We start from the raw sequence: 27417 nt of genomic DNA on the forward strand, positions 1-27417 counted from the left end.
AAGTTAACATTTAATACTAAAACTAATTAAGAAAACTATTGTATGACAGGTTAACAGTAATGAAACCATCATCGCTCTGCAAGTGTGAAAACATAAAGAGCTAATGCAGGGTGCGTTCAAGACATTGTTGATTTAAGATATATTGTCAATACACGATCTTCATAAAAGTACTTAAGGTCCGTGAAGGCAGCACACAAGTCAACCAATCAGACGCGAGGAGACAGTTCGAGTTTGAAGAGAGGAGGACTCGCCACCAGCCCTGACTGCCCCCCTCCGCAGTCGGACCCGGTACCATGCAGGACCGTGTTGCCACTCTGACTCGGTTCCCTGGGCATGTGGACAATGAAAGTGACTTCTAACAAATAAAGCTGAACAAGGCTTCGTCACATTTGCATCTCGGTCGCTTGGAGAAGTCACTGTCGTCAGGTTTGACCGCGGACTTCCGAGGACGTGCTCAGGTTAGCCACAACTTTTCAAAACAAGTGCTCGTTTAAATTTTCCGCCTGTAATGCACTTGAAACAAAGCTTTCGTTTTGAAGTCTGACACTGACATGTGTTTTCAACCAACTCGGGTGATGGGCATGGAGCCGTAATGCGTCTGTCACTACGTTGTTACTGTCATTCACTAAGGAAGTATCAAAATATTCAGTCACATACATATGGGTGTTCATCTTTGACTTTTTAACGTTGGCTAATACTGAATGCCTCAATGTTTTCTATTTCCTCTGTGTCATAGCTATTTCTCTATTAAGTTAACTTGTTTTTACAACGGTTCCTGTGTCATGTATTGAATGACCAAACATCCCAAAACATCTGGTTTTATCCGTTCATGCAAAGGTACACGTTACTTGCCCTCTTTCCACAAGCACAACCAATTCCAAATGTCCTCAAACAGTGACTGAAGGAGAGGAGTGGGCGAGCGGAATGTTGTGTGAAACCACCTGTGAAAACAGAGTGTGACAGAAAGGCCACTTCTTTGAAAGCAGGTCTTGTGGATTAGTTTAGGGCAAACATTCCTGGGCAGTTGGATATTATTGCAACTCCACGGTGATGACGTCACCGTTGTGTCATCATAATTCCTTTTTCAAGTGCCATTAGAATTGCATTAATGAGAGACCCGAAGTGAACTGTTGTGATACTTGTTCCACTTGCAACATTTGCCACTATGACCTGTGTCAACATCGCCAGACTCTCATCAGCTAGCTGTGATTACACAACATCATCTATCTATCTATCTATCTACCAGGTATAGGGCAAGAAAGCACTTGTTATTTTTTGTCATTCGTCCGTAGCTTGTGGTTTTGATTTCGTAATGAAGAGAACATTGTTTGCAAGTAAAACATTCATTATCGGTGCAGAGCATCAAATGACTGACAGTCCCCGGCAGGGAGTGGCTCCTGTCTTGCTGTTTTGTTTTCCTCTTTCACATATGCCTTTGGATCATGTAAAGACGCCAGACAAAGAGGGACAGACGCTGTGTTGTTGTGAGGAGAAAGTGAATGTTGTAGTGGTCAATGTTACAAGACACTCAAATGGTGTTGTGTTGGTACCGGTAGGGATCATGTTACTACTGAGACGGTATGAAGGGGAAGTTGGAACAAACTGTGGTTTAGAGCAAAGACTGTAGGGACTTGTAGCTGTGCATCAACATGCTCTTGAAGATTTTTGTTCTGATAGCTCATGAAACAGCTGCACAACAGAGCCATCACACACAATATTCAGTTAACACAGTCATAGATATTTTTTTGTTTGTTTTATTATTTCCACTCAGGTCATTTCATAATTTCTAAATAAGCATTATAATTTTGAGTCTGCTTATGCCTCTGAACATGTAGCACAAAACACATATTGCCAAGTGTTGAGTGTAGCTGCTCCCAGGAGAGCCCACTGGAAATTAAGTAAGAGGCAAGATCAGGCAGGTCAGCTAACGCCATCATACATGGGCCGTGATAAATACAGCAGTCGCTAATTGTGGCAATTACAATTACCAGGAGTTGTTACGATTCCTTGGGGTTTTAGACATTAATGACAATTAATTCTTTGAAACAAAGAAGCATTAGTTTATGTATGAAGAGGAGTATTTCTTGGCTACTTATTAACTTAGCTGAAAGGAATTAACAAAAAAAAATCAGGTCAACTTCTTCGTGCCTCTATTCTTTTCTGTCGACTATGTTCTCTGAGAATGTTTTTTTTACACTGACAGCTGTATCCTCATTCCCCTTTCATCTGTTGTCGTCACAGCAATTTGTTCAATGACATCAGCTGTAGACTGACTTTGTCACGTTTTGTATCCTGAATCACTTTACCTGTTAGGTGCCACATACAGTTTTTGTCTTGATTTGTTTATGAAAAGTGCACATCAAAGTGAGTTTTACAGAATGGATATATTTTAGACCCAGTCTGGGAAAATTATTGTATCCTCTGAAAAACATATAATGAAGCCCATAGACAGTCATTGTTGTTTTTTTATTTTACAGCAATGTGAGCATGTTTCCTTTTCACTTTTTTTCTCACAATGACCCTATTTTTAGTGGATTTCAAAATGCTATGTCTTTGAGCCACTGCTTTTTTCAAAATAATTCTATTTGTGATATGCGATACAAAACATGTCCTGTGTCTTTCAGTATTTTGTATCTTCTTTTCATGTTAAAATGTATTCCCTTTGCTTACTCATTGTTGGTCTTTATTAACTCATGTTTGATCCTTGTTCTGCTACATTGCAAAAAGTGTAAACTTGGGAGCTATAATCGGATAATAATGGGTCAGCCATCTTGTTTAAGTTATTTATTCTGATCCACAGCTTTATGTTCTGTTCCACTTCCAACTACCCAATATATCCTGGACTTGCAATGTCACCACTACCTTATCGTCTGTCGAGCTGGATTTTTTATGTAGAACTTTAGAGACGGCAAATTCTGCAAGCCCCCAGTACACTGAGGTGTGCAGCAGGAGACTGGTGCTGGGGAATGGGATTGATTCATTGGACAATTGGTCATTGAACAGCGCTGCAGTCCAGGACTCGCTAAGTGTGCGACTGTTTGATAACTCAAGTGTTTTCGCCTTTCTAAGGCTGATAAACGCCTGATTTTATTCACAGACTTTTTTTCTGAAGTTATTGAAGATTACCAGACTATCCATTCTTCATTTTTGACGTCACTTCACTGACAAATATCTTTTCAATTATCATTAATCTCTCACATTGTGTTGTGAGAGTGGCGTGGATTAATCAAGATGGTTCGTATTTTGTGCTATGTTTCCGCTATGTTTTTGTAAAATAAACATGATCGCTACCTTTCATCTTTACTTTTGGGTGTGAAACACCGCATTCTGTTACCGCCGTAGTGGAGGTCCATCATCAGTTAATATCTCAGTTGACGGGGACTCATAGTGTTAGTGACAGAGAAACAAGGTGGTCCTGCTGATGATCATAAATATATTTGGGCTTATCTCACCTGGCCAATGACAAGTGCCTTGAGACGTGCTTCATCTTGGGTCACAAACCAGATGTTTTGCGCATAGCGCCACCTGAGGTGCAGAGGTACAAGGCTGCACTGCAGGGAGTGAATCGGACTCCGGCCAGCCGAGACAGAATCCACAGTGTGAAAAGCCCCTTAGATGATGAGCCAGCAACAGCCCTGAAGATAATTTCCAGTCCACTTCTACAATTGACAGATTGAGACATGTTCTTCTTAGCTTGTATCTGAACTCTGTTCTTGCTTGTTATCTAAACTATTCAATGTGATGAGACGTCATGTTTGAGCATGTGCCTCAAGCAGCCGACTGGAGGATGGATTAATCAACCTCCGGAAACTGATATTACAGTATAACTTCTGTCGTGTCTTTCTCTCACCTTCTACCTGAACAATGAATGTTGTATCTGTCTTAGTAGTTAAATTATACATTTCACCATCACCTCCTCATACCAAACTTTCACCCTGTTCCATTCCTACTCCTCTTTAAATTGTGTTCCAAACCAGCTGCATATTCTGGGGGTCAGGCAATATAAATATTTACTCCAAAAAATGGGACTTGTCAGCATAACACATAGGGACCCTGCGGAAGAGAGTGTGAGGGGTTAACCTCAGACTAACCTACTGCAAGACATATTTAGAAAACAGCAGTTCCAGTGGTATGCCTCATGATACCTCACCGTGATACTAATTTCATGTGGTTCACAGCAGTGCACTGAGAGCCCACTTCAAGGATTTTGCTCACCGCAGTAATATTCCTCATGGCACATCAGCATATGGTTAAAATTAAGAATGTGATTTGATATGAAAACACCCTACCTAGCCAACTCGTAATGCAGTGCTGCATCAACGCAATATGTTCTTTGCTTTGACTCTGACTGAAATTGACTCATCAGTTGAAAATTTCATTATAAACACTTTCAGTGCCTCTTGCAGTAAAAAGTGTTGTATGTAGCTGTTAGGGTTTGATTCCTGCTCCACAGGGACTGGAGGTAAACTGCTCGGTTCTGATTTTCTTTATTCTCCAATGTGTTTGTGTTGGTTTCCTTTGGGCAGTCTGTGCGTGTGTGTGTGCGAGAGAGAGAGAGAGAGAGAGCGGAAGTGTGCTTTATCTGTGTCATGTGAAAAACAGTGTCGCCTCCCTCTCTCACCCTACGTAGCTAGTACTGTATAGCCCCCACAACACCATAAAGGGAATAACCAGTAGAATGGGGAGTCGAAGTCACGTCCATCTACTTCCGCCTCATGGGCGGAATATGAACAAGATAAAAGTTATTTCCTGATCTAGAAATATGCCATAGATCTCACATATCATGTCTCTTAATTTGAAAGATGCATTGTAATGCCGAGAGTGCACTGCTTTTCAACCGGCATCAAGAATTACTTTAGGTTTTGTGTGATATGTAGTAGCGCACTACAATGGTCGTTGCAGGCTCCATAGTCGGTCGAATGAGAGCCAGTGTGGTGGCAAAACTACAGTAACTGAAACATTGAGTTCTACAATTGTTTTACTGAATATGTTGCTTTGCTTAAACTCACCCAGGTTTCAGTTATTCTAGTTTTGCCACCACACCAGCAGGCGGGACAAGCTCTAAAGGCTCACGGTAAGTGTGTAACGATGTCTGCTAATATTTGCTATCTTCTACTTTCAATGATGTAATACCTTTAGCATCTGCCTTAGCACTGGCGCTGTTGGATTCTGATGTGACGTCATACATACATTACACAACAAACATAGTCTAAACTCACGTCATTATTGATCATTTAAAATTTTTAAAGTTTCTTTTTCTTTCTTTTCTCTTTCATTCATTTTTTCCGATCTCAGGTCGTATGCACCGACCACAAACTTAGGCTCGCTATATGCGATGAAATTAGTTGGTGTTTTGAGAAGCATGCGGTGATATTGTTGGGCTACTTTGTGAATGCAGTGTCTGTAACTGTAAAGCATTTCTGTACTCACATTTACCTTTATTTAGTTCCATGTCTTTTCATGTCCTTGTCTTCAACCATGAGGCTTAAAGCAGATGACTATAATGCATACTGTATTATAGAAGTACTATTTACAGGATTATAATCTAAATGTGGACTCAGATCACGCAATCTACAGTCGACTGTTCTGTGTTTATGTATTTTTCCCCGTTGATGAGTTAAGTTGGTTTAGTATTAAGCACCATTACCATCCCCCCTACAAGATACAAAACCCCTTAACTCCTCCACCCTTGCTCAGTAGCATTCCAGCTGGCCAGATGGTATCTTGTCTAGATAGTGGAAACTAATGTGTTGATTGGGGAGAAACCCCACCAGCAGGATTTTTTTTGGATGAGGTATTCGCCCCAGTTAACCCCCCATTTTTTGCGGCCTTCACCTCACTGTTCCGAGTGAAGTCCATGCTGATAGGAGGAAAATACAGTGAAGGGATTTTTGGTGATAACATGTATGAGAAATGGCGTGTTAGCCTAGCCTCTTCACTCAACTCCCCAGGCGGATGGATGTCGGTGAACATGCGAGACATGTGTGGGAGAGACAGTCTTCCTCACTGCAGGTACTGCTTTGAAGTTTGAGTGTTTTTTGCTCCATATTAACTTTGGAAGAATGTGGTTATAATGCAGGTGTGTGTATGTAAGATCCCCCACAAAGATAAATCCTCATAAACCACACCCTTCCCACAGCACTGCTTGTGTGCTCGCAGTGCCGACGGGAGCCTGTGTGTGTAGTGGTGTTTTTTTTTTTTTTTGTGATTCGTCTCATGAGTGTGTTCATCTCTCTTGTTTACTTTCCTTTACGTCACATTTAATGGCTTTTTTTTACTGCTGCAAAGAGAAGGCAGGAAAGGAGGGACAAAGAACCATCCTGTGCAAAAAAAAAAAAATGTTACTGACTATTCACTGGAAAACTGAAAACATGGTCAGGTCTGTGGACTTGTGAGTTTAAGCTTGAAGACTTGCTCCTTCTTAATGATTTTTTAGCTTCACCTGGAGCAGGACTGTACAGTTTTTACAGTGTCAGTTACTAGGGCGCAGCAGAGTGCAGGCTTGAGTAGCCAGGGGGTTGTTATGTCAACTGCCTTACGGGTGGCTGCCTTCAGTCAGCAGGAGTTCTGGTAAAAGGGATTTGTGTCTGAGAGAGAGAATGGTCATGAAGGGAGGGAGAGATAGATGGATTAGTCCTTGACCCCGTTTTTTTCTGTTCCCCATCCTCCTCCTCCTTCTTTCCAGCCGAAGATCTTTTGCCCCGACACAACTAGATTTGGGCCTCTTAGCACCCTGGAGACACATGCCCCACAGAAGTAGCTCATCCAACCCACACAAAAGCCCATTCACTCCACCCGTCTTTCCATCCTATTTCCGCTCATATGGTCTCTGCAGTTGCTGCGCTGGACTCTCTATAACCTCCCTTTTTATCCTTCTTCCTCTGCTTTTCCCTGCTTTGTCACCAGAACCATTCTTTGTCAAACTTTCATCCAATGCCAGAAAAATGTTCGCTCACATGAATGAGAGGCTTTACCTGTCGTGTTAGGCAAACAACGCTCTCTGTAGCTTTCTGCTCTTTGAGGCGCTTTTCAACAGGATGAAGTGGTCTGTCGCGCAGTAACGATTAAAAGTTGTGTTAAAACTGTGGAGGTTGCCTTCCGGACAGTGAGGCACCTGTAAGTGGTGAGAAATTGGTTTTTAATGAAAAGCACCCCAATCACTCAGTGTGTGGTTGATAGCTACATTGTTATTATTGGCTGGTAACCAGTTAGGGCAGGACGATTATGGCAAAAATGATGATTATTTTGATTCATATAATCATGATTATTTAACAATTTAAGACTTTGCTTTTTGAACTTTCAAACTTTATTGAACAATGAACTACTGGCTTTAGAGAACATTGGAAACAGGAGAGGATATTTTCGAGCTGACCACTTGGCTGGGAAGATTTTTCTCTGGTTCTGAAGTTGGAAGCTGTGATTCCACATTCAAGCTTTTTTAGTCATTTCTCATGAGATCATAAGATCAAATATGGAAGTTTATAATCAAAGCAGTGACTTCTTACTCCTTTGATTACAAACTTCCATATTTGAGAACTCTTCCTGCGTCTCAGCGGCCTGAATGACAAGGAGTGCTTGATTTTACCACCCCTGTCTCAGGTTCAGCGTGAGCGATTGTTCTTATTTATCATTTACCCTCTTCCAAATAATCACTGGTTTTCAAAACATCTCCAACGAGCAGATATAACTGCTGTTGTGACTCATCATCGACACGATCATCTGCTCCACGGAGGTTCTTACACTAATACCATGGCGCTGTTGTACAGACGACCAGGTCAGTAACTAACAGTGGTTAATGTTAGCGCCCCCACGGCAGGTAAACAGAGGCTCAAGCTTTCACGCTGAGGGGCTCACTCTGCCTTCCAGAGCAGCTTCCCAGCGGACAATTTTCATGTGGCGTGGTGCAGCGTTTGGGTGCATGAGGGCATAATATGAGGGGCTTTTCCCCCACGGATTTTGTCTGGGGTGGCTTGAGTCCTATTCACCCCCTGCTGTGCAGCCTCGCAACTCTGCGCCTCAGGCAATGATTTTTTTTTTCTTCTCAGCTGGCGGCGCCAGTTAATATTTGGTGTAGACAGCATTTAATTGTCATCTTGTCTGAGGTCGTCAAACCCATTTTTACATGCAATCCTCAAGTGCTCATCTAGTCATGTGCATCATAGTACAACATTGATTCCAATTTTCAATTTACAGTTTAGATGTTGATCTGAATCAGTATGATTTTCCACAAAAAAAATTGCATTTTGATGTACTCCTAGACCAACACTTGCAAAACCTCAGCTAACTGTTTTTTATTCCAAACATACACATTTATTTGGCAATCTGGCAGTATATTTAAACTTAATACGTAATTTTGCTCTATATTAACAGCGCCAAACAAGCTTTGAAATATTACACAGTATTATGTTTTTAATGATTCTGGTGCAGCTAATTATTTTTAGTTAAGTGTGCTCTGTTTACACTTATGATAATTTGCTATTGGTTAAATCCAAAAATGCCATCAGTACTCAGGTGTCCGGTCAGTCAAAAATTTACACCGCACTTAACGTAGGAGAAAAAAAAAAGTTCCTCTATTGCTTAAAAAGATCCCTAATAATATATTTTTGCCCCTCAATTGAGATCAGGCTCTCTCAATGTAGGGAAGTGTGTAAGAATACTACATATGTCCCAGTCTGGCAACGGTTTTAGTGACCTCCATATTAAATGGATATGAAATGCTGAAGAATCTTACAATGCCAAAACACAAAAAAACACCTTGCAATTTTCAGCTCTGTGTGTACTGTATATCGTGTTTTTTAACTGACAGAAGGAGATTAGAAGAACAAACCAGAGTTCTAATAAAGTTGCAGGCAGCTCTCCTTCCCTCTGCAGCTCACTGTTTTTATGAGTAGGGTGGAGGCTGGATTCCTGTGCCCTCATCTTGTGTGGACATGTGGCTCATGAGCAAATATGCATCAGGTTTTTACTCTTCCCTGAGCGACACACGTCTGTCCAGTCCTGATTGTTTTTAATGGCCTGTATGAGCATGTATGCACTGAGATAATGCAGTATAAAGTACATTTTGCATGTTAAGATGTTAAGATTTCTGATGCTACACAAAATTAATCTTAGTAGCAAATATATTGTATACCTTCATACATTTTATTGGATTAGGTGACGACGCTTAAATAGTGTCAGAAAATATCCATCTTCTATAATTATACTCTAAATCTTAAATATTCCTGTTAAGTATTCCTGTTGTTCAGCCCTTTGAAATGCAACACTGCTGTTGACCACCTTTCCATTTTGTCACCATCTTGGATAGCATACAATGCACAATGCAAACCAGTCATAGTCAAGTTAATCAACATTCGTCCGCAGATATTGTGACATTCCACCGGCTGTAGTAAGAAATAGTGGGATTTGAGCCAAAGTTGTGTTACATTTCCTGAGGCAGTTTAACTTTTTCTGTGCTAGCATGTAGAGCACAATGAGGAAGTGAGATGTTAGTTGCATTCTTTTCATCTGCATCAGCCTGCATCAATTCGCAATAGGCCATGTGAGGCCAAAGAACATCCCACTGTAAACAAAAGATTGCATTTGTTTACATGCCCCTTGAATCTCTGTAATCCTTTTGCTACGGAACGACTGATTTCCAAGCATTTAACATTGTCAAATAATCGAATCACAGCCAGTATGAGCATAGCAGATCGAGCAAACCTCAGTCATTTTCCTAGTGTTTGCCAGGTTTGGCCAGACGTGGTGGATAAAAAGGGTGTCACTTTTAAGGTCATAAGTCAGAAATCCTTTAAAAAAACAAACAAACTATGCAACAATTGATAAATCTGAGTTTACATTACGTTCAAGTATGTGAAGTTTCGGTGCATAATAGGATGTGTGTTTGTTGCATTGGGGGAGAAAGAATGGTAATCTAGTTTGTTTTTGGTCCACCAAAAAAGGTCCCTTCACTTAGGGTTTCGTTTGTTACCTAAAATAACTGCAGCAGCCTCCAAACAAAGCAACATTGATGTTCTGGAACTCAATGCACAAGGTTCAGTGAAGAGTTTAGCACTCCTTTTTTAGGTAATGACCTAGGTGACTTATGTAATCGTGTGCGTACTCTTCAAATCGAGTTGCTGCCTCTCGATGTTCATGCCTTCTTAAGGCAATCCACAAGTACTCGAGCACCATGTAAGATTGAAGTCCTCTGTAGTTGTTTTTGTCGAAGGTGGCCAGATTTATCGTTGCCACAGTCTGTTTTTAAGTTTTACAAACTCAATTGGAAAATGCTATTTAATGGAAACAAAAAATGCTGTGCATGGGTTCATGTGTTTGTGTTCATGTAAGCAGGGAACAATGCCTATAATTCTCCTCTGGAACTGCCCCTGGAGTAAATCAACTTTAATCAGACATTTGTCTATTTATTGTGTACAAATAACTGTTAAAGTAATGCAATAGTCAAAAAAATGTAGTCATTTGGTGTGAAGAAAGTTGGCATATCTTGAGCATTTGGAGGAAAAACCTAGGCGTCATAAGATCAATTTGACCAGCTAGTATTTTGCTTGATGGTTTTTCCACACCGTGCTTGCGTCACCTTTTGAACTAATAACAAGGACTAGACGGCTTCATCCTTTTCCCGTCTAACATGATGAGTAGGAAAAATGGGCTTTTTTTGTTTAACCAAGCTGTTATATTAGTTGGAGAATGTTTGGGAAAGGTCAAGGACACTGTGACTCACTCTTAAACAGCCTTGCACCGCTAACGTATATACTTATTTCCTGAGTGATATTTCAAAGTTTGTTTGGCTCTGTGTGCCAGGACTCAAGTTTCTGGCTTGTTTTTGTGCTCAGCAGGTGGTTACGGGTCAGGGTTGGTGTACCGCAGACTTTGGTGGATCTTGCCATTGTAACAAAAATGGTTCTCAACGAATGCCCATTTATTTTACTCCATTACCAGCCTCCTCTCTCCCTCCTGCTGGGACAAATCATATACACTTTCTCTTACATGTGCAGGCACAACACCTCCATCATATCAGATTTTACACCTTGGGATTAAAGGTGGCGTGGCGTGCCATTTTTAATGCTTATTGAAACTTTTCGTTATCGACTCACCAATTTACACAGTTCTCCTCCGCTGTTGGACTTTCTTTAAAAAGCAGTGCAAACATTCCTCTCCTGTTAGAAATGTCTGTAAGCGGTGGCTGAAGAACTGCAGAAACCTCACATGGTTTAAGGGTTTACTGCGTTTGACAGCTGCTGATGCATTTAAGATGGTGTAGTGTTCAAATTGTGCCTTCAAGTTGTGTCATGTGGTTTCATGTTTTTTTTTTCCCCAAGCAAAATTAGCAGGTCTGTTTCTGCCCATCTGATGTCAACATATTTCAGCATCAACTCCAAAGTTATCCTCCGTATTCTGACATCTTAACATAGCAATATGTGTCGTAGCATTATTATCCCCCACTAATAATATAATATTTGCATCCTATGACTAACATGACAGTGAAGTAGTTGTCTGTTTTCACCTTTTATGCAATTAATGAAGACATTACTAACTATAATCCTGAAATTTAAAGGCATGAGTTGAAGTGTGTTCTGCGGAATCTCGTTTTGGTTTGTCATTCAATTATGATCACACCTAATAGTTTGGTATTATCCTCTGATTACTTCATATGTAACATGTTGGAGAAGGCAGAAAGGTTCTCTGTTTCCTCTCATTTCCAAATGGCTCCTACAGAGCTGATGAAATAGAGATTATGTGACAGCCTCAGTGCTGCGGTTGGTCTTTTTTTTTTTTTTTTTAAACCAAAGCTCATGACATCATTCTCACTCGGGGCTGATAAATGGGGCAACAGCCTGTTATTAGTGGGTGAACTTGGCTTTGAGTTCTGCTCCACAGTAAATTGTAACCACATTTTTGTGTAAGCGCAATACATACATGTCACGATTGATTCAGTTTGACATTGTAAACAGGCTTCTATGTTGACTATTTGTCTTTTTCTTTTTGCAGGAGGATGATGATGCTGGCTGTGGGTGTCATAAATAATTATTCCTAATTCATATCTGGACCACTGCAGTTGATCAGGAGCTTACAAACATCCCACCTCGTCATCTAAAAAAGCAAGACAAATGGATGCGATTGACACCCTCCAGGGCTCAGGCCTCGAGACAAAAGCTGAGCGAATTGCTCGCTACAAAGCTGAGAGGAGGAGGGAGCTGGCTGAGCGCTATGGCAATGCTGAAGAGTACACATCTAAATATGTCCGCAGGGACCGGAAAACTGCTGACTCTTCTGAAACTGTGTCCTCAGCCACCAAAGAAACAAGGAATGAAGACAATGGATCAGACCAATCATACACCAGGCGGGGCATCAGGAGCACAGTTGCAGAACCTTCAGTGCACTCTGAGGACCCTGGATGTGAAAAAGAGACAGTCACTCGGTTTAGAGCAGACACATCTTCTTTCTCTACATCGGATACTTTGTCATCTATAAAAATATCTTCTCATTGCAGGTGAGTAAGATGAATTGCAGTTAGAAATGCTAATCGCAAAGCTCTCAGGGTGTGCATGCTGGATGCTGTTTTGTTAGTGTTGTATTTGAGAGTCCAGTCAAGCTTTTGTTAGAAGTCTTTGGGGCACTCCATGCACAGGTTTGAAATATAGATTGCTATTGATTGTATCTAATATCAACCACAGTTTGCCAAACATGGTGTCTCGTATTCAGAAACAGTCTGTAACGGCACTGAAAATTTTCAGTTCAGTTTTATAAGCCATGGTTTGTTAAGTGCGTAAAGACTCATTTATCAGGGTTCTCCCCAAGACTTTAGCAGCATGGGGGAGTTTTCAGTTTTTTTTAAATCAGTTTATCATGTAGTGAAATATGACCAGCCACCAGCAGGACTCTGACTTTTAAGATAGAAGGTTAAGGCAGACCATGAAAGATGTACAATGCGCTCTGTGGATCATCCACAAGCAGAAGACCATAGTGGTGGAGTAGACTCTACAACATGGGTCACCAAACTGTTCCAGAAAGGGCCGCAGTGGGTGCGGGTTTTTGTTCCAACCAACCAAGCACACACAGGTTAACCAGGTGTCAGCAGAGACTTAGCAGCAGCTGACAATCTCTGATTACAGATTACCTGGGTGGTGAAGCTGTGTGTGCTTCATTGGTTGGAACAAAAACCCGCACCCACTGCGGCCCTTTCTGGAACAGTTTGGTGACCCCTGCTCTACAAGTTCACTCTTCCTGGTTGACTTAGCTGCTGCTTCTGAATTAACAAAGTATTGTGTGCATGTGTTTTTTGGTAGGGTTCAACTGATGTGCTTTTTTTAGGGCTAGGACCGTTGTCAGTGTTGTTATTGTTATCAGTCAATATCTACTGGCTTAGGAAAGCCGATAAAAGCCGATATTCTGGGACAATGTTTTTTCTTTCAAATTTGGCTTTGGTATTGAGAAAATGTAATTGTGGAGATATTAATATGTTTGCAAACATTCCTGAGAAAAACTAGACTGTACACATTTTTGTAGAGAATGCTTTTATTTGCTTAAGTTGGACAGAAAAATGTTGACTGACTTACTTGCAAAAATGGTTCAAGAACTCTTATGAACGTGTAATCCATTCAGTAGCCTGGCCAACAGATTAATGGAGAAAAGTAGAAATTAATCTATCGCGGATGAAAAGATGAATTTTTCACTTGCACTTTGCCAAAGGCACGAATGACCTACTGTACTAGCTATTGAATCACTTGGACTGGTAATCCAGCTGGGTCCTAACTTGGCCCCCAAAATTGAATGTAGAACATTCAATAAAATGTGTAATTTTGTACCAAATAAACATTTTGACATCATATATAGTGTTGAAATCTAAGACTTGAGTGGCTCATGGGAGTCAAAATGTATGCATGACATCACAGTGTCCTTTTCTAAATGATGCGTTTAGGCTGATGTATATAGTAGATTTCAAACTGACTGATGACTGTTGTGTATTTCATTCTTGCCCGTGTGTGTGACATAAACATGACATAACATTTCTAAAATTGGCAGTTTGAGCTGTACAGATGAGAGCCACATTTGTTTTGCCATCCTGTTATTTGCATGAGGCTGCTTGTTTTAGTTCGCTTTACACTCAGCTCGCATGAGTAACTCATCTGGAAATGACAAACAAGACTTTGGAGGTCTCACAGAACAAGTCCAGTCATGAGGCTGATTATGTTTTAGCTGCATTTAAGATGGGTATTTAACTTTGTGCACATAGTCAGACATGTCTGTTCCTGACAAGCCGCCTGAGGGAATGAGAGTGAGGAGAGGAGACATGGCCGGAGGGGGGCGGGGGCAGTGTTGTTCAAGTGCGCCAAATCCAATTGCCTGGGGCTTCATCAAGCTAGATATCCAGATGAATATGATCAATGAGTCTATACAACTGTGAGGTTATGTAAGGAAACATTTAGTTAGAGCAGCTTTACACGTGAATACATTGAAGCAGCACAAAAGTGGATGGACTTGTTGATGTGTTTGTCGCACATGCCTCTCATATTAGAGGCTGATCTTGTGTTATGACATTCTTGGCAAGTCACAGATCAGTTTTGCACTGACAGTATAACATAAAGGAATTTTCATGTCACTGTTTTAGAAATACAAAAGCACTTACTGTCAGAATACTGAAGAAAGAGCGTGACAAGTAAAGAACTGTGCCTGTACTGTCTCTCCCCAAATGGTCATGAATGTTGTGTTCCTGGTGTAAAATTCCCCCGCGGGCTCAATGACCTGCATGTGCTAGCAGTTGCTGTCCTAATTTGATGAACCTTCTTAGGGAAAGAGTTGGTCTGTTCTGGAAAGAGTGCAAAGTAAACCGCTGCTGATAATTCAAGCCGTCAGTCAACATTTTATTCTGACGCTGACGGCCGTCCTTATTTCTGTCATGGTGTGGTTAAAAAGTAGCATTCCAAAATGGGGAAATTACTCCAGATGTTATGTTTTCCTGTACAGACCTCACAAGGAAATACAAGCTGTTGTTCATGAACGATAAACTCTAATGGAAATATCCCCCATCCAGAATGTTCAGTGTAATCTGATGTCCAGTTCCATTTTTAGGACTTACTGATACAGTCTTATCCAATATGACATAATCTCTGCTTGCTCGCTGTCCATCAGGGCTTTGGCAGCTGCAGCTTTGGGTTTCCACTGACAACACCAAAGCCTGGCGCCTCAAGTCTGTAATCAAAGCTCATTTGTCGTTTTGGAAGTCATGCAAACTGGACAAATTTGGTCACTGACGTTGCAAATTGCTCGCTCCTAACTTTGTAAGCAAGTACTTCACCATGTGCTTGGTGTCACTGCTGTCTGCATTTAACAGCTTTCTTGTAATTGCCGTTTTCAGTTGAATTTCAGAATTTTAAATGTTCTCATTTCAATGACTCACTTGGATGCCTTGGCCTGATGGCAGGGAGAACCTGTTCACATGACTGGTAGTATTGGTTTTGTTTTGACTGTAAACTTCTGCTGCTGAGTGGCCACATCTCGAGTTAGTCAGAGACACAGTAACAGCACAGTCTTTCAATGATTATACATTGGTTATTTACTGATGTTATTAGGGGGGTATTTTGAAACTTGAATAGATTGTTGTCATATTCCTCTCATAGCTCTCTAATTCACCATTGTTCATCAGCAAGAGGGGTCAAGAAAACAGTGGCACTGGCCAAATCATCTCTGCTCTGCTATGCCCTTGGTGTCAGTATGGAAGTAAATGTAATTCATCTAAAAATTAGAAAGCCAAGTCATCCTATTCATTCTCGGTTGCTAATCTCAGAACACAATTGCCTAATTTTCAGTTCCGCCAATCAACAACCTGGTCATCCAGCTAATGCCTTTGGGCTGTCTCATCTTCCCAATAACCTTTGACCCATCCCAGCTGCCCACTATGATTCTCTATTGTGTTAAAAACACTCCTCTCCCCCGCCTCACTGTTACATCACCACTGCCACCCCACAGGCAGCTGCTGTTCCATCCATATTTAACGGTCATTACTTAGAGATGAATAACCATCTTCAATGCTACTCACTGTACCATCAGTTCAGCGTAAACTTGGAGTCTGGATAGCAGCATGAGTCAAATTAGTTCAGCGATTCCAGTCAGACGCTCGTGTATGTAGGATTTATTTCCTTTTTTCGTGTGGAATGTTGGAATAAATCGTGTTTTCAATCATCACCTCACTGTTTGGTCTGATCTCATGTCTCGTTCTGTTTCCCAGACTGCTGACAACTGATGACAACCAGCAACCAAAAGGTAGGAAGAATTTTCATTGCACTGCCTTCATTGTATCACTGGCCACTTGATATGTATAAGACAGTGCTGAGCGAGTACTGAGCTCATAGTTGATGTCATATCAACAACCTGGTTTGACAGTCAGGCAAGTGTGTTGCAGAGACTTGGCTTGCTTTATTTGGCTGGGTTATACAAATAGACCCAAAGGAGATAGATGTAGTGAAAAATGACAGATAGATTAGAAAATACTGAATGCAGTTTTCATTCAGGACCACCATCTGTGCTGACATTGGATCAAGTTACCCTCAGCATTAAGCACATCATGTGCATATGAACCACCAGCTGTGTCTGCTCTTTCCACTGTCTATCTGCACCACTGACCTTCTGGAGCTTCCTGACTCTTTGACCTACAGCATCGATGCACTGCTCCATCACTTTTGACCAGTACACAAACATGCACTGGACCACTCAAACTCTGCTGGTTTGTGTGATGATAAGGTCAGAGACGGGCACGCTGCAGGTTTACTAATATGGTTCATGTGTGTTGTTAATATTGATCAATTAACATCTGCAGTCATGGATGACACAAATGAGCCATTAGCCTTATGCCAGTCACCTTTTTTCTCAGTCAGTTTCACTTCATGTTGGGGCCTCATCTATAGTGCATTATTAGTCCATTGGTAAGGCAATATAATGCATCTTTGAGGCTTTATGGATGATGTCCATTATCATGTGTGACAACTTAGGGCAGGGTTTCTTCATAGGGTTAGTTGTCTTCAGTCTTTATAACTAGATTAAGTACTCAATTACTAATACTTTATAATCCTTGTCAGGCATTACCATACAGGATTATGAACATTTATAACATGTTGTATAAGGCCTTGTGAATGTATTATGATGACTTATTAATGTCTTAATAGTGTATTATACATGAATGTTCAAAGTCAAGTGTCACCCTTGTCACATATAGACAAATGCAAAAGGTGTCTTCCTAGATCTAAATCAACAGAGATGCATGCTTCCACAGAGTAGTAGACAGGCCTCTGAGAGTCAGCCGGGTTCATATCAATCTTAGTATAATACACTTCACTAACCTTAAGGGTTAAATCACTGAGATGCACTTATGATGGTTAATTTAGAAACACCAAATAGCTGCCTAACTCTCGACACAGAGGAACTGCTTGCACAAGTTCTTCCACTTTGATAAATGATTTATTTATATCTATAATAAACTAAGCTCTGGAAGTAAATTTGCATGGGACTCAGCTGTCCTGTCAATAAGTTAAGCAAAACTGGAATGTAAAATTCTTCGTCTTACAAAGTGGTAATAACGCTAGATAGTGATTTTGTTTTACTGAGTCTGCTTGGCACAGCTTCATATGCAACTAAATGGTCAGTAAACTTCATATGAATCAAAAAATCTGTTCATTTTATTCAGTTTTACAGTTTTGAATTGAAAGCTATTTCTTTTAAAATAAAGCAACAAAAAATATACGTTTTAACTTGTGATTAACAATCATGGTTGGGGTATTTTGCTCAAAATAATCGTGATTATCATGTTGGCCGTATGTATTGTTTCACCTTGATAAAGTCCTACATTTGAAACCAAGAGAGCGCCTACTAAGTTCTAGAAATGATGACCGTACAGCATGGCTAAGGGCCATATATATTAAGTATTTCAATCTATCTGCTCATTTGCATTTCCCTTTTCGATATTTTGTTGCCAACTGAACATCTAAAAAGCTTGGTATCAGCAGTATTTTATCAAAACACAGAACTCTCCGTGTTTATGAGTGTACAGTAGGTAACTATTATCTGGTTGATGTAATCACCAATTCAGTTATACTACCGTTAATGAGCTGCCTGTTATATTAATGTTGTAAAATATGCAGAACATAATGACTGAAACTGTTCAAGAAATTGTTATTCCAGAGTCATTTAGAGCAGACCGAACATTCTGTTCTTTTGGTTTTGGAATGTTCGAGCTTTTATAACAAATGTAGCAAAGGTGATGCACTTTCCGTGAGGAAGGGAAAAATATACTCATGGAAATATCATGCTTTCCCTCCTTGGTTTTATGCTTTTTGAAACACATACAAACACAACTTGCCAGCAGCATAATTTTGCACAAAACACATCCTGCTGTTGACGTGATAAAACGTGTGTGAAATGAGATGTAAATGTATTTCAATTAGAAGTATACAAGAAATGTTTACTGGTAGTGAGGAAAATAGATGTAAATGCCGTAACTTAACTGGTTTAATGCCATGAATGCAGGGATATTATCTGAATTGATGTCCTGCCACACAGTATGAATCTCTTCAGGGACAATATCGGTCAGTTCCAGGTCAAGAGCCTTCTCAATGAGCTCTCTACAGACAGATGTGAGCACTCGACTGAGAAAAATGAAAGCCCTTATGGAAGAGTCTATAAACTTCAATGGGAGTTTTTCAAGTACTTGAGGGTTCCTTTTATACTCTCGCTCTTATTTTCCTAGGATCAGTGATGATGTAAAACACATCAGGATCAAGAAAGTATCAAATCGCTCAAATGCAATACTGTGTTTCATCATCTGCAGCAAATCATCATGAGCTCTGGGCAGCAGGGGAGCAGCAGAGTCATTTAAATCTAAAATACTGGGATTCAGTATTTGACATTGAAGTTTTTTTTTGCTTTTGCTTAATCACAAGGGGGAGCGCGGGGTTTCTGACTGTGAAATGTCAGAATGTCAAACAATTAAAGCGGTTTTGTGGAGGGAGAAAAACATTTACAGTGCTGACTTGAGAAATTTGTGCTGTTGTAGAACGGCATAAAACCTAATTGCCTCCAGTCCGATTGTTAGCAGCCGCAGTCTTGACTGAGGTCTGTTTTTGCTTAGAGCTCACATGAGGGATTATATTTTTTCCTCTAAGCACATATTTATGTATACCGGTAATCAATCAATCCAATTCTGTCAAAAAACAAATCCACGCTCGATGAATTTCCTCCATGAACCTGGACAAATTAGAACCATTTGTGAAGGTTACATGATGAAACTCAGTTTCACCGCTGAGTTTATTCCAAGCTGCTGTCCCAAGCGAGTTACTGCAACATCCACTTGAGCTCCAAAGGGAATACAGAATGTGCATCTGCAAATAAGTGTGTGTGATATTTGTGTGTGTGTGTTTTTTTTATATTATGATGCAGGTCTTTACATTTTAACTTGCCTGAAATACTGTAATGGAACTTTTATTTACTATTGTTTTTGTTGTTCCAAGTAAGAACAATTTGGTTTTCTTGCGACTTCACCTGAAAATTAATATGGCATGAGAATTATGATATAATTTTGCAAAAATAGAGGCACGAAACACCCTTTGCTTTGGAAAGCAGTATGATGACAATACTAGTAGGGCTATACAGTCACTAATGAGCTGAAATTTAGGGCGTCTAATTTCAGTTTTTCAGTTCATGGCATTTAAAAATTAAAAAAAAATTAAAATGTAATCGACAAGTCATATATGTGTATTGCATGTGAGTGTATTCATGTGTACATGCATTGCTGCAGCACATGAATGTGTCTTGATATCTATTCATGTGCTGTCATTTTCCTTTGTCACTGAGTCCATTATTGTCTGCATGCCAAACACACAAAGTCCATCTTCACCACTCATTCTTCAGGTGACGCCCTTCCTGCTGACGTGTTATTAATCCAACTGAAAGCGAATCACTTCTCAGCACAAACGGTCTCACCATTGATTATGTGCGTCTGTACTCTTCCCAGCTGTCGAGAAACCGGTGGATTCATGTCAGGGGGTCAAGGACAGTGTTGGCTGCAAGATGTCTCTTTCTGAGGTAAGATTAAGATTTGGCCTTACTTCCATCTAAATGTTTAGAAACACCTGTTAGTCAAGGTGTCAAACTGTTATACTAAATGTCTGTTTTTATTTTGGTTTTATTTAGCTAGTCAAGGTCAGACATCCAGGCCGTCATAAAAGTTTGAACTCCCACTGCTGTGTAGCAGACAATGGGTGTTGAGTGAGGTGCTTCGTCCCAGCATTTTCTCCCAGCCAGTCAGTAGTTAGATGTCTTAAATGGCCAACACCGCTGTGTATCCAAATTGGACCTGCTTCGAGTCAAATGTGCCTACATGTCCACTTATTGGATTTGTAATGACATTTGCTTTGAAAGTGGTAGAAGCAAGACTAGCTTTATTTAGCTAGTCAAGCAATGACTGGCACTGTGACACGCCTGCGTGGATAGCTTTGTCAAGCACTCCTCCCTGCACCTTTGTGCTGTTAAGTGGAATGGCAGATTTCAGGTGGAGAAGGAAAGAAATATCTGTAAACATCAAACCGAAAAGTGAAAAGTCAATTTTTACATTTGAATCATTTTGGTCCCACAGAGCTGTTTTGCTTCCCTGCCTTCCAAAGGTTGCTCTAGAACAACAACAACATTTGTAAAAACTCCAACATGTAGCTTTCCTGCACCTGGATGCACTCTTGGCCAAAGACATGACCTCATGCACGGCTGATGACTATCACGTTACCTACAGCGAATAACCGGTAAGGCTCACAAAATGAAAACAGAGAGAGGTAAAGAAAGACCTAAATAAAATAGACCATGTGCCAGCCTAGTTTAACGATTCTGGATCTAACCAGCTGTTTTAACTTGGCCTTTGCAAACTAGGAGCACTGCCAAGGTTTGCCAAGTGAACCCAGATGGCGGCACAAGTCTGCATCAGCTCCCACGAAGATGACCTAAATCATTCGTTCCACTTTCCCTATACCTTATGCTTTTATGACTGTAAGCTGGTAAACTGATTTTCTCCGATCTGATACATTCTAGTCTTTTTTGTGATGAGAACAACTGAGTCACAGTCTCCTGAGGATGAGACAGTCATCATTTTATAAGTGTCTTTTTGAGTTCAGGAAGCGACTCCTAGGGATTGATGTGGATAATGAACTTGTTTCCAGAGCATGCATTAACTTATTTAGAAAAAGATTGGGTCCACCTCAATTTCTTTAAAACCTTTAATTTTCTTTCCTCCTCATGGTGTGTAACTTCGGGGAAAACGGTTGTCTCCCCCTCATCACAGCGGGAGATCTGATTTTATCACCTCCTGTTAGTGGTTGAGTTCTGAAAGTTCATAGAAAGGACCCAAAGATGACCAATCTCTGAACGGCGGACAAAATTGGAACATGGTCGTCCATTAAAGTGTAAATACAATGAATTTCAGGAATGAGCATCGCGTTTATTTCAAAACATGTTAACAATTCAGTCTTAATAAGCTGACGTTCAGAAGAGTAATTCAGTTTCAATTCTGTTGGGGAAAAAAAAAATTAATTTCAATTCTTCAAGTATCCAATCTGTCTCCGTTTTGAAAATATACATTCCTGCAGTCATATTGTGGAATTAACTGTCTTTTTGGCTTATCTCAGCTCACAAAAGGAGACCATGCAAACTTCCTTCACTAAATAAATGTCCTCTGCTTTGTATATTCTGAGTATGCAAGTTGGTGCTATTGATTCGACAAACGTTTTCGTGTAGCTGGTTCATATGTAGAACAACTGTAGTGCTGAAAGTCACATTGGGGGAGAGGTTGTGTTTATGTTTGCACAGTCTGCAAAGTATCAGTCCTTATCGTAACACTTTTTTTCACTGTGAACATGGAAACAATGACAACACACAGTATAAGCGTTACTTCAGCATTTCAATGATGTGAAAGAGGCCACACAAAGGTCTGACCATAGTTCCCCTTTAATGTTATGTTACCTCCTTTGTTAAACATATACAGTGCCTTCCTATAGTACTGTGGGAAAAAAAAAACTCTAGTAAATCACTTATACTCAAGCTATCTAAAAATAATTTAGAAAAAAACAGAGACAAATCTGCAACTATTGCGGCGCCATATGTCAATAACTATGTTGTTGTAATCCACATCTAATAGATACGAGTACAGAGGTTTGGGTCATATACTGTACGATTGTATAAGACAGTCATTTTGATTTTTCTTCCCTTTTTACCAAACATAAATTACTCATCGACTTTGACCACCTGTATGACATGGCCGTGGTTCTTTTATCCTTATGGCCAACCTTATCTTTAAACTAGACTCTGTACCCTAACTGCTCCATCATTTGATTCTCCTGCACTCTCCTGCAACCTGTAATACGATGAACAGCTGACTAAATATTTACCCTAGGAGCAGGAACTATTTGCTGCTTCAGGGTACTTTGCTTGAAGGGGGGAATGAATCAACTCTCGGGTCACTTATCTCTCACTGTTTGCGCTTTTACAGTATGTACACAGGGAGGTACTTTGTGCATTTCCCAATTCTGCTCAGGCTTAAGATGGGCCAGTGTCCACCTCTGGAATGTGACTTTACTTTTAATGTTGGTTAAGCTTTTGATGAAGTTAAAGTCACCACCTTGTTTTGTGTTCTGCAGGACTCAGCAGTAGCACAGGAAGAACCGAAACACCAAGAGCAGAACACTTCTGATGAAGACGACTCCAGCAGGTCTGCTACTCTAAAACCTAAAGGCCAGAGCAGTCACATTTTTATTGTAAATCATCACCCTGTAAACATTACAGTGTTCTCGCACAGTTAATGTGGTGTTAAAATTAAACTAATTGCAGGCCAATGGAGAGGTTGCCTAATGATGTAAACAGCTCCAGAAAGAAACCAGATAAACCTGAAGAGCTGGCATCAGATACCACGCAATCTCTTACTCACTCACAAAAAAACACTTGTGCGGCCATAGTGACTCACACCAGATTGAAGTTATTACTGTACTTAGAACTGTACCACCGGAGCTTTAAACAACAACCTGTGTGGATTATTAGAGGCTGAAGCTCATTCTGTTTTTATTACACACTCCGTTGTGCTGTACTTACCTGCTAAGGTTAAGAAAACTTATAGTTACCAAAGATACAAATGAAAAGATCTTATCTTGCAGCTTACAGAGAAGAAAATGGGTTAAATGTCCGCCTTAGTGGCATATAGTAAATGCTGAGCGTAATGAAAGTAAGAACACATTAATTTTATTAAGCCTCTCTGTGGCGCTTTACTCACTATGAGATAGCTTTGGTGTGTTTTCATCTTTCACTGAAAACATTTCGAGCAGTTACGATATAAAAAATGCTAATTTTACTTGACTCACAGTTTCTCCCAATATCATGTGAGTTAGCAGCTAATGTTAGGATGTTGAATAGTGATGTCATATTCTGTAGTCTAGTATTAATTCTAATTTGATTATAAAATTGATGATTAACCCCCAAAATTTAGTAAAATGAATCCAACTCACAAAACACACAAATGAACGAACTCAGTATCTTAACATCGTGAATGACCTATTAATTCACGGACCGTAAACATGACACCCTTGTCTGGTGTTCGTGCTGTCTAAAGATTCATTTCTAAACCTGAAAATAAAGACACATTTCCTGTGAACAATGAATAGTTGAAGCTTGAAGGCATCGGAATATAGGAAGCCATGATGCTATAGGTTTGCAGCTTTTATTGTGTCTTACTAAGATCACCAGTTAATGTAGTGGTTTAAGTTCTCTGGTAAGTGAAGACTCACGTGAGTCAAGATGCTTGCCAAAAAAATAGGAATCATTTGGTCAAACCGCACAACGCTAGAAGAAAAGCAACAGCCGCATTGATTACTGCTACTATAAACCAATTTGGCAAACAGTCACACTATCTAATTTCCCAATTCTTGGAATCATTAACTGGTGGAAAGATTAAATACAGAGTTGTGGCATAATCCAAACTTTCCGTGTCATCACTTTAATCGAGTTTGAAATCTAATATGCTTCAGTGATTGTTACTAATGACTTGCACTATCTATTCTTTGGCAGCCCTGATAATCTTACTACAGACAAGGACGTGGAGAGGAAAGTAACTTCACATGATGCTTTAGACAAGGAGCTACATGATGGTGATGAAACAAAGGTTTGTCGATTATCTTTCCTATGTATGTCTGAGCCTCTTTGGATTGCTGCTTCAGATACATTTGAATAGCGATGACATGGTGGTCCATTTTGTCTGATGAAACTTGAGTGTCACCCATGAATACCTCCCTGAACTGTTCTTGCTGGGCGTGTTGGTTGCTTATGGAGCTCTAAACCTTTTCGTAGTCCTTTGTACTCCTGGCATTCCCGGCGCCATCACATCATAACAGAACTATGGAGGAATGTGGCCTGGTTTGTTATTAGCATGTCTCTTAAGTGAACCTGCCATTTGTGATGACAACCTGTTCGTCTGTGTCCTTTTAGACTCATTTCTATTGGCATTAAGTATTTTGACAGCGTGAGTTGGAATGACCCAAGCAGACCAGCTCAGGACTCAGTGCACTTGTCCTTCCTTTGAACATGTTTGATAGGTACTGAACACTGCATGAGATGCAGTCTTAGTCATGAAAGGAACGTCTAGTACGGGGGTTGGAATCTTTTTGAGAAGATGAGAGTCAAGAGACAGTAGTTGATCACTTCAATATGAAAAGTGTGGCTACACGTGGACTAAAGCAGAGCATTGAGCAATGTCACCTGCCATTTCATTGGTCTGATGTGACGAGGTTGGCAACATGAAGCTTGTTTGCCTGTAAAAATCCATATTATAGTGATGAACCACTGTGATTGGTTGAGTGGGCCGCAGAGCATCATAGGAACTGTTCTAGTCACACTGAGTTCAGTGCAGAGTGATGAGCTCTCACAAGCTACGATGTTCTAATGATACCATGAAACAGAGCTGGCTCGCGATACATAGGTTCCCGGCCCTTTATCTCAACAATATAAGGTAGATGGTCACATGTAGTTCTAGATGATAGGTTCTGACTCATATTCCCTGTGCAGCCCATGTCAAACCATCTGCAGTAAAAGCTAACTAACTTGAGAGTCATTGGGTAGACTGTAAAGCGTCTTTGAGTAACCGAGAAAAGCGCAATATAAAACTGATGCGTTGTTGTTGTTATAATTATTATTATTATTATTGTTGTTGTTGTTAGTAGTAGTTGTGGTGTTGTTATTGTTGGGTATTATAATTAAAGCTTTTAAAGTTAGAAGACAACAAGAAAAGGTTGCACCTTGCTGCTTTCAGTATTCATAGCCAGCTTGGTCTCAAAAATCAAAACTTGGTGATGATTTCAGCCGTTGACATCTTCTATTGTTCCAGCACACCTGTATTTTCTTATAAGTTACTGGCCCTTATGGTCATATAAAATGGGCCATTGATCTCAAAGGCCTTCTGTCTAGCGATAGCAATAGGACATGATCCAAGATGTGTTTGTCTGTCCTCGCAGCTTAAACAGGTTTGCTTCCTCAAGTTTTAGACAATTGTTCATCTGTAAATCTTAACTGCCACCACTACTTCCATGTGATTCCTGAACTGTTTATTCACTCAGAAGACCATCCAAAGTAGAAAGTTGATCGTCTTATATTTAGCGATCAAAGAAGAAGTCAAGCTACAATTAGTTACAGCAGAGGAACTTCTAATGAAGCAGAGGAACTTTGATGGTTTCCTTCAGAATTATTTTTAAATATGTGTCTCCAAATGTGGTAATAAAAAGAAGGCGCTCTCCTCCTTTTCTGCTAGCCTTCACCGCTGCAGCGACAAGACTCTGAACCACGAAGTATCAGGGGAATCCTCAAGAAAAACCGCTCTACAAGTGTGGAATCAGACCACAGTGAGGCCTCGGTGCCTGAATGTATAGCATCCAGACACAGCAGCGTGACCCTCAGCCACAATGAGAGTGAAGAGGAGGATAAGGGTGAGCCGGACTTGTCGGAAGAATCCGATTGTGAAAGTGACAAGCAAGAGTCACCGCTTGATGATATAACGGATGGAGCTAACTTCAGCTATGCAAGACGAGACAGCTGCAGCAGCAGCGGAGGAAGTTTGGAGGAGACGAGTCCTTCACTTGATGAGAGTCTGGAGAAGACTTCCTCCGTTTCTGAAGACGTGGAGGAGCTGGAGAGCAGTTTGGATGGCAGCATGGGGTCTTCCATCAAACAGAGGTATTTGAAAATTGGATGCATGCGTCTTCAGAAGAACTACATCCGTTATCTTATCTTTCACAAGCCTTCTGAGGTTCATCTGTAATTTCAAAATAAATTCATGCGGCAATTTGATTAGAAATATTAACTAAAAGAGGTTTAATAAAGTAGTCAACATATATTTTGTGTAGAAATTATTTGTATATGAATACCTATTCATAGAATTGTTGTTTTAACAAGGTCAGCCCAAAGGAAACATTTTTCCAATGTCCAAGCAGTTCCTTAGGCCCAATGTTAATAATTTGAATCAAGCAAAGATTCCCAAAAGTGACCCAAAGTTACATGAATTAAAACATAAAGAAGATGATGATTTTCAAAGGAGGTGAGGGAATAAATGGATGAAAGAAAGGACGTTTCTAAAGGTCCTTGCTCATGTGCTCTGATGATTAGTTTGAAACATTTACATGTTGAAAGATTAATGAATTTTCCTTTTGTGCATTCTAGACTGGCGGAGTTCAGCAGCGGAGAAATTGAGACAAAGGAAAGACTAAGGAAGCCAAAGCCGTCAGAACTGATTCAGACATCACTAGCTGATCGCTTCAGCCAACTCCATGACGCAGAAAATGCCTGGAAGAAAAAGGTGAGAATGATGTTTGTGTTATCTTATGTAAACTTGATTAATGCAGCTGGTTGTATGAGGGACTTTTTAAAATGCCCCACTAGTATGCAATAGCAATCCATGCTTGGATTCAAATATTGCAGTATCAGCACATCGTTTCTTTCAAAGTATTGTGTGGCTTAATAGTATCCTGGAGATTTTATGGTGAAAATCAAGACATGGTCGCACCCATCCTCCTGGCTAAACTAAACCAACACCTGCATGCCTTTCAAATCACCAGCTTCCTCTCTTTATCTGCACGCTTGGCTTTCCTTATCCTGAAGAATGGCCTTTTAAGCTTTTTCAACAAACTCTTTTCAATTTTGATCTAATAGCCAACATATATATATATATATATATGGTATTGGAACATGCACTTGCTTCTGCAAAAACACAGCCACCCAGGAGGAAAATGAACCCATCCTCTGTTTAGCTGATGATTGAAATGGTTATTTGTAATGATTTAATTTGACTCAATTCCGGTGGCTTTAAAAGGAACAGTGTCTTGTAATATCACAAATTCCGCTTACACTTGCTGGAAAAAAGTG

The 27417-nt window shown here is 40.3% G+C and overlaps 1 protein-coding gene across 1 annotated transcript in view; it reads left to right on the forward strand.

Annotated features, from left to right (window-relative positions):
• Positions 1-249: 249 nt before the first annotated feature.
• Positions 250-27417, forward strand: part of svild (supervillin d) — a 42320-nt gene continuing 15152 nt past the window's right edge. The window contains exons 1-8 of the mRNA XM_053865563.1: positions 250-458; positions 11986-12487; positions 16223-16257; positions 19997-20067; positions 22662-22732; positions 24079-24172; positions 25811-26232; positions 26716-26851. Coding sequence (XP_053721538.1) covers positions 12105-12487; positions 16223-16257; positions 19997-20067; positions 22662-22732; positions 24079-24172; positions 25811-26232; positions 26716-26851 — 1212 coding nt within the window. The 5' untranslated portion in view covers positions 250-458; positions 11986-12104. The remainder of the gene's footprint in view (positions 459-11985; positions 12488-16222; positions 16258-19996; positions 20068-22661; positions 22733-24078; positions 24173-25810; positions 26233-26715; positions 26852-27417) is intronic.

The sequence above is a fragment of the Synchiropus splendidus genome, chromosome 5 (assembly GCF_027744825.2).
Source record: "Synchiropus splendidus isolate RoL2022-P1 chromosome 5, RoL_Sspl_1.0, whole genome shotgun sequence".
Classification (NCBI taxonomy): domain Eukaryota; kingdom Metazoa; phylum Chordata; class Actinopteri; order Syngnathiformes; family Callionymidae; genus Synchiropus; species Synchiropus splendidus.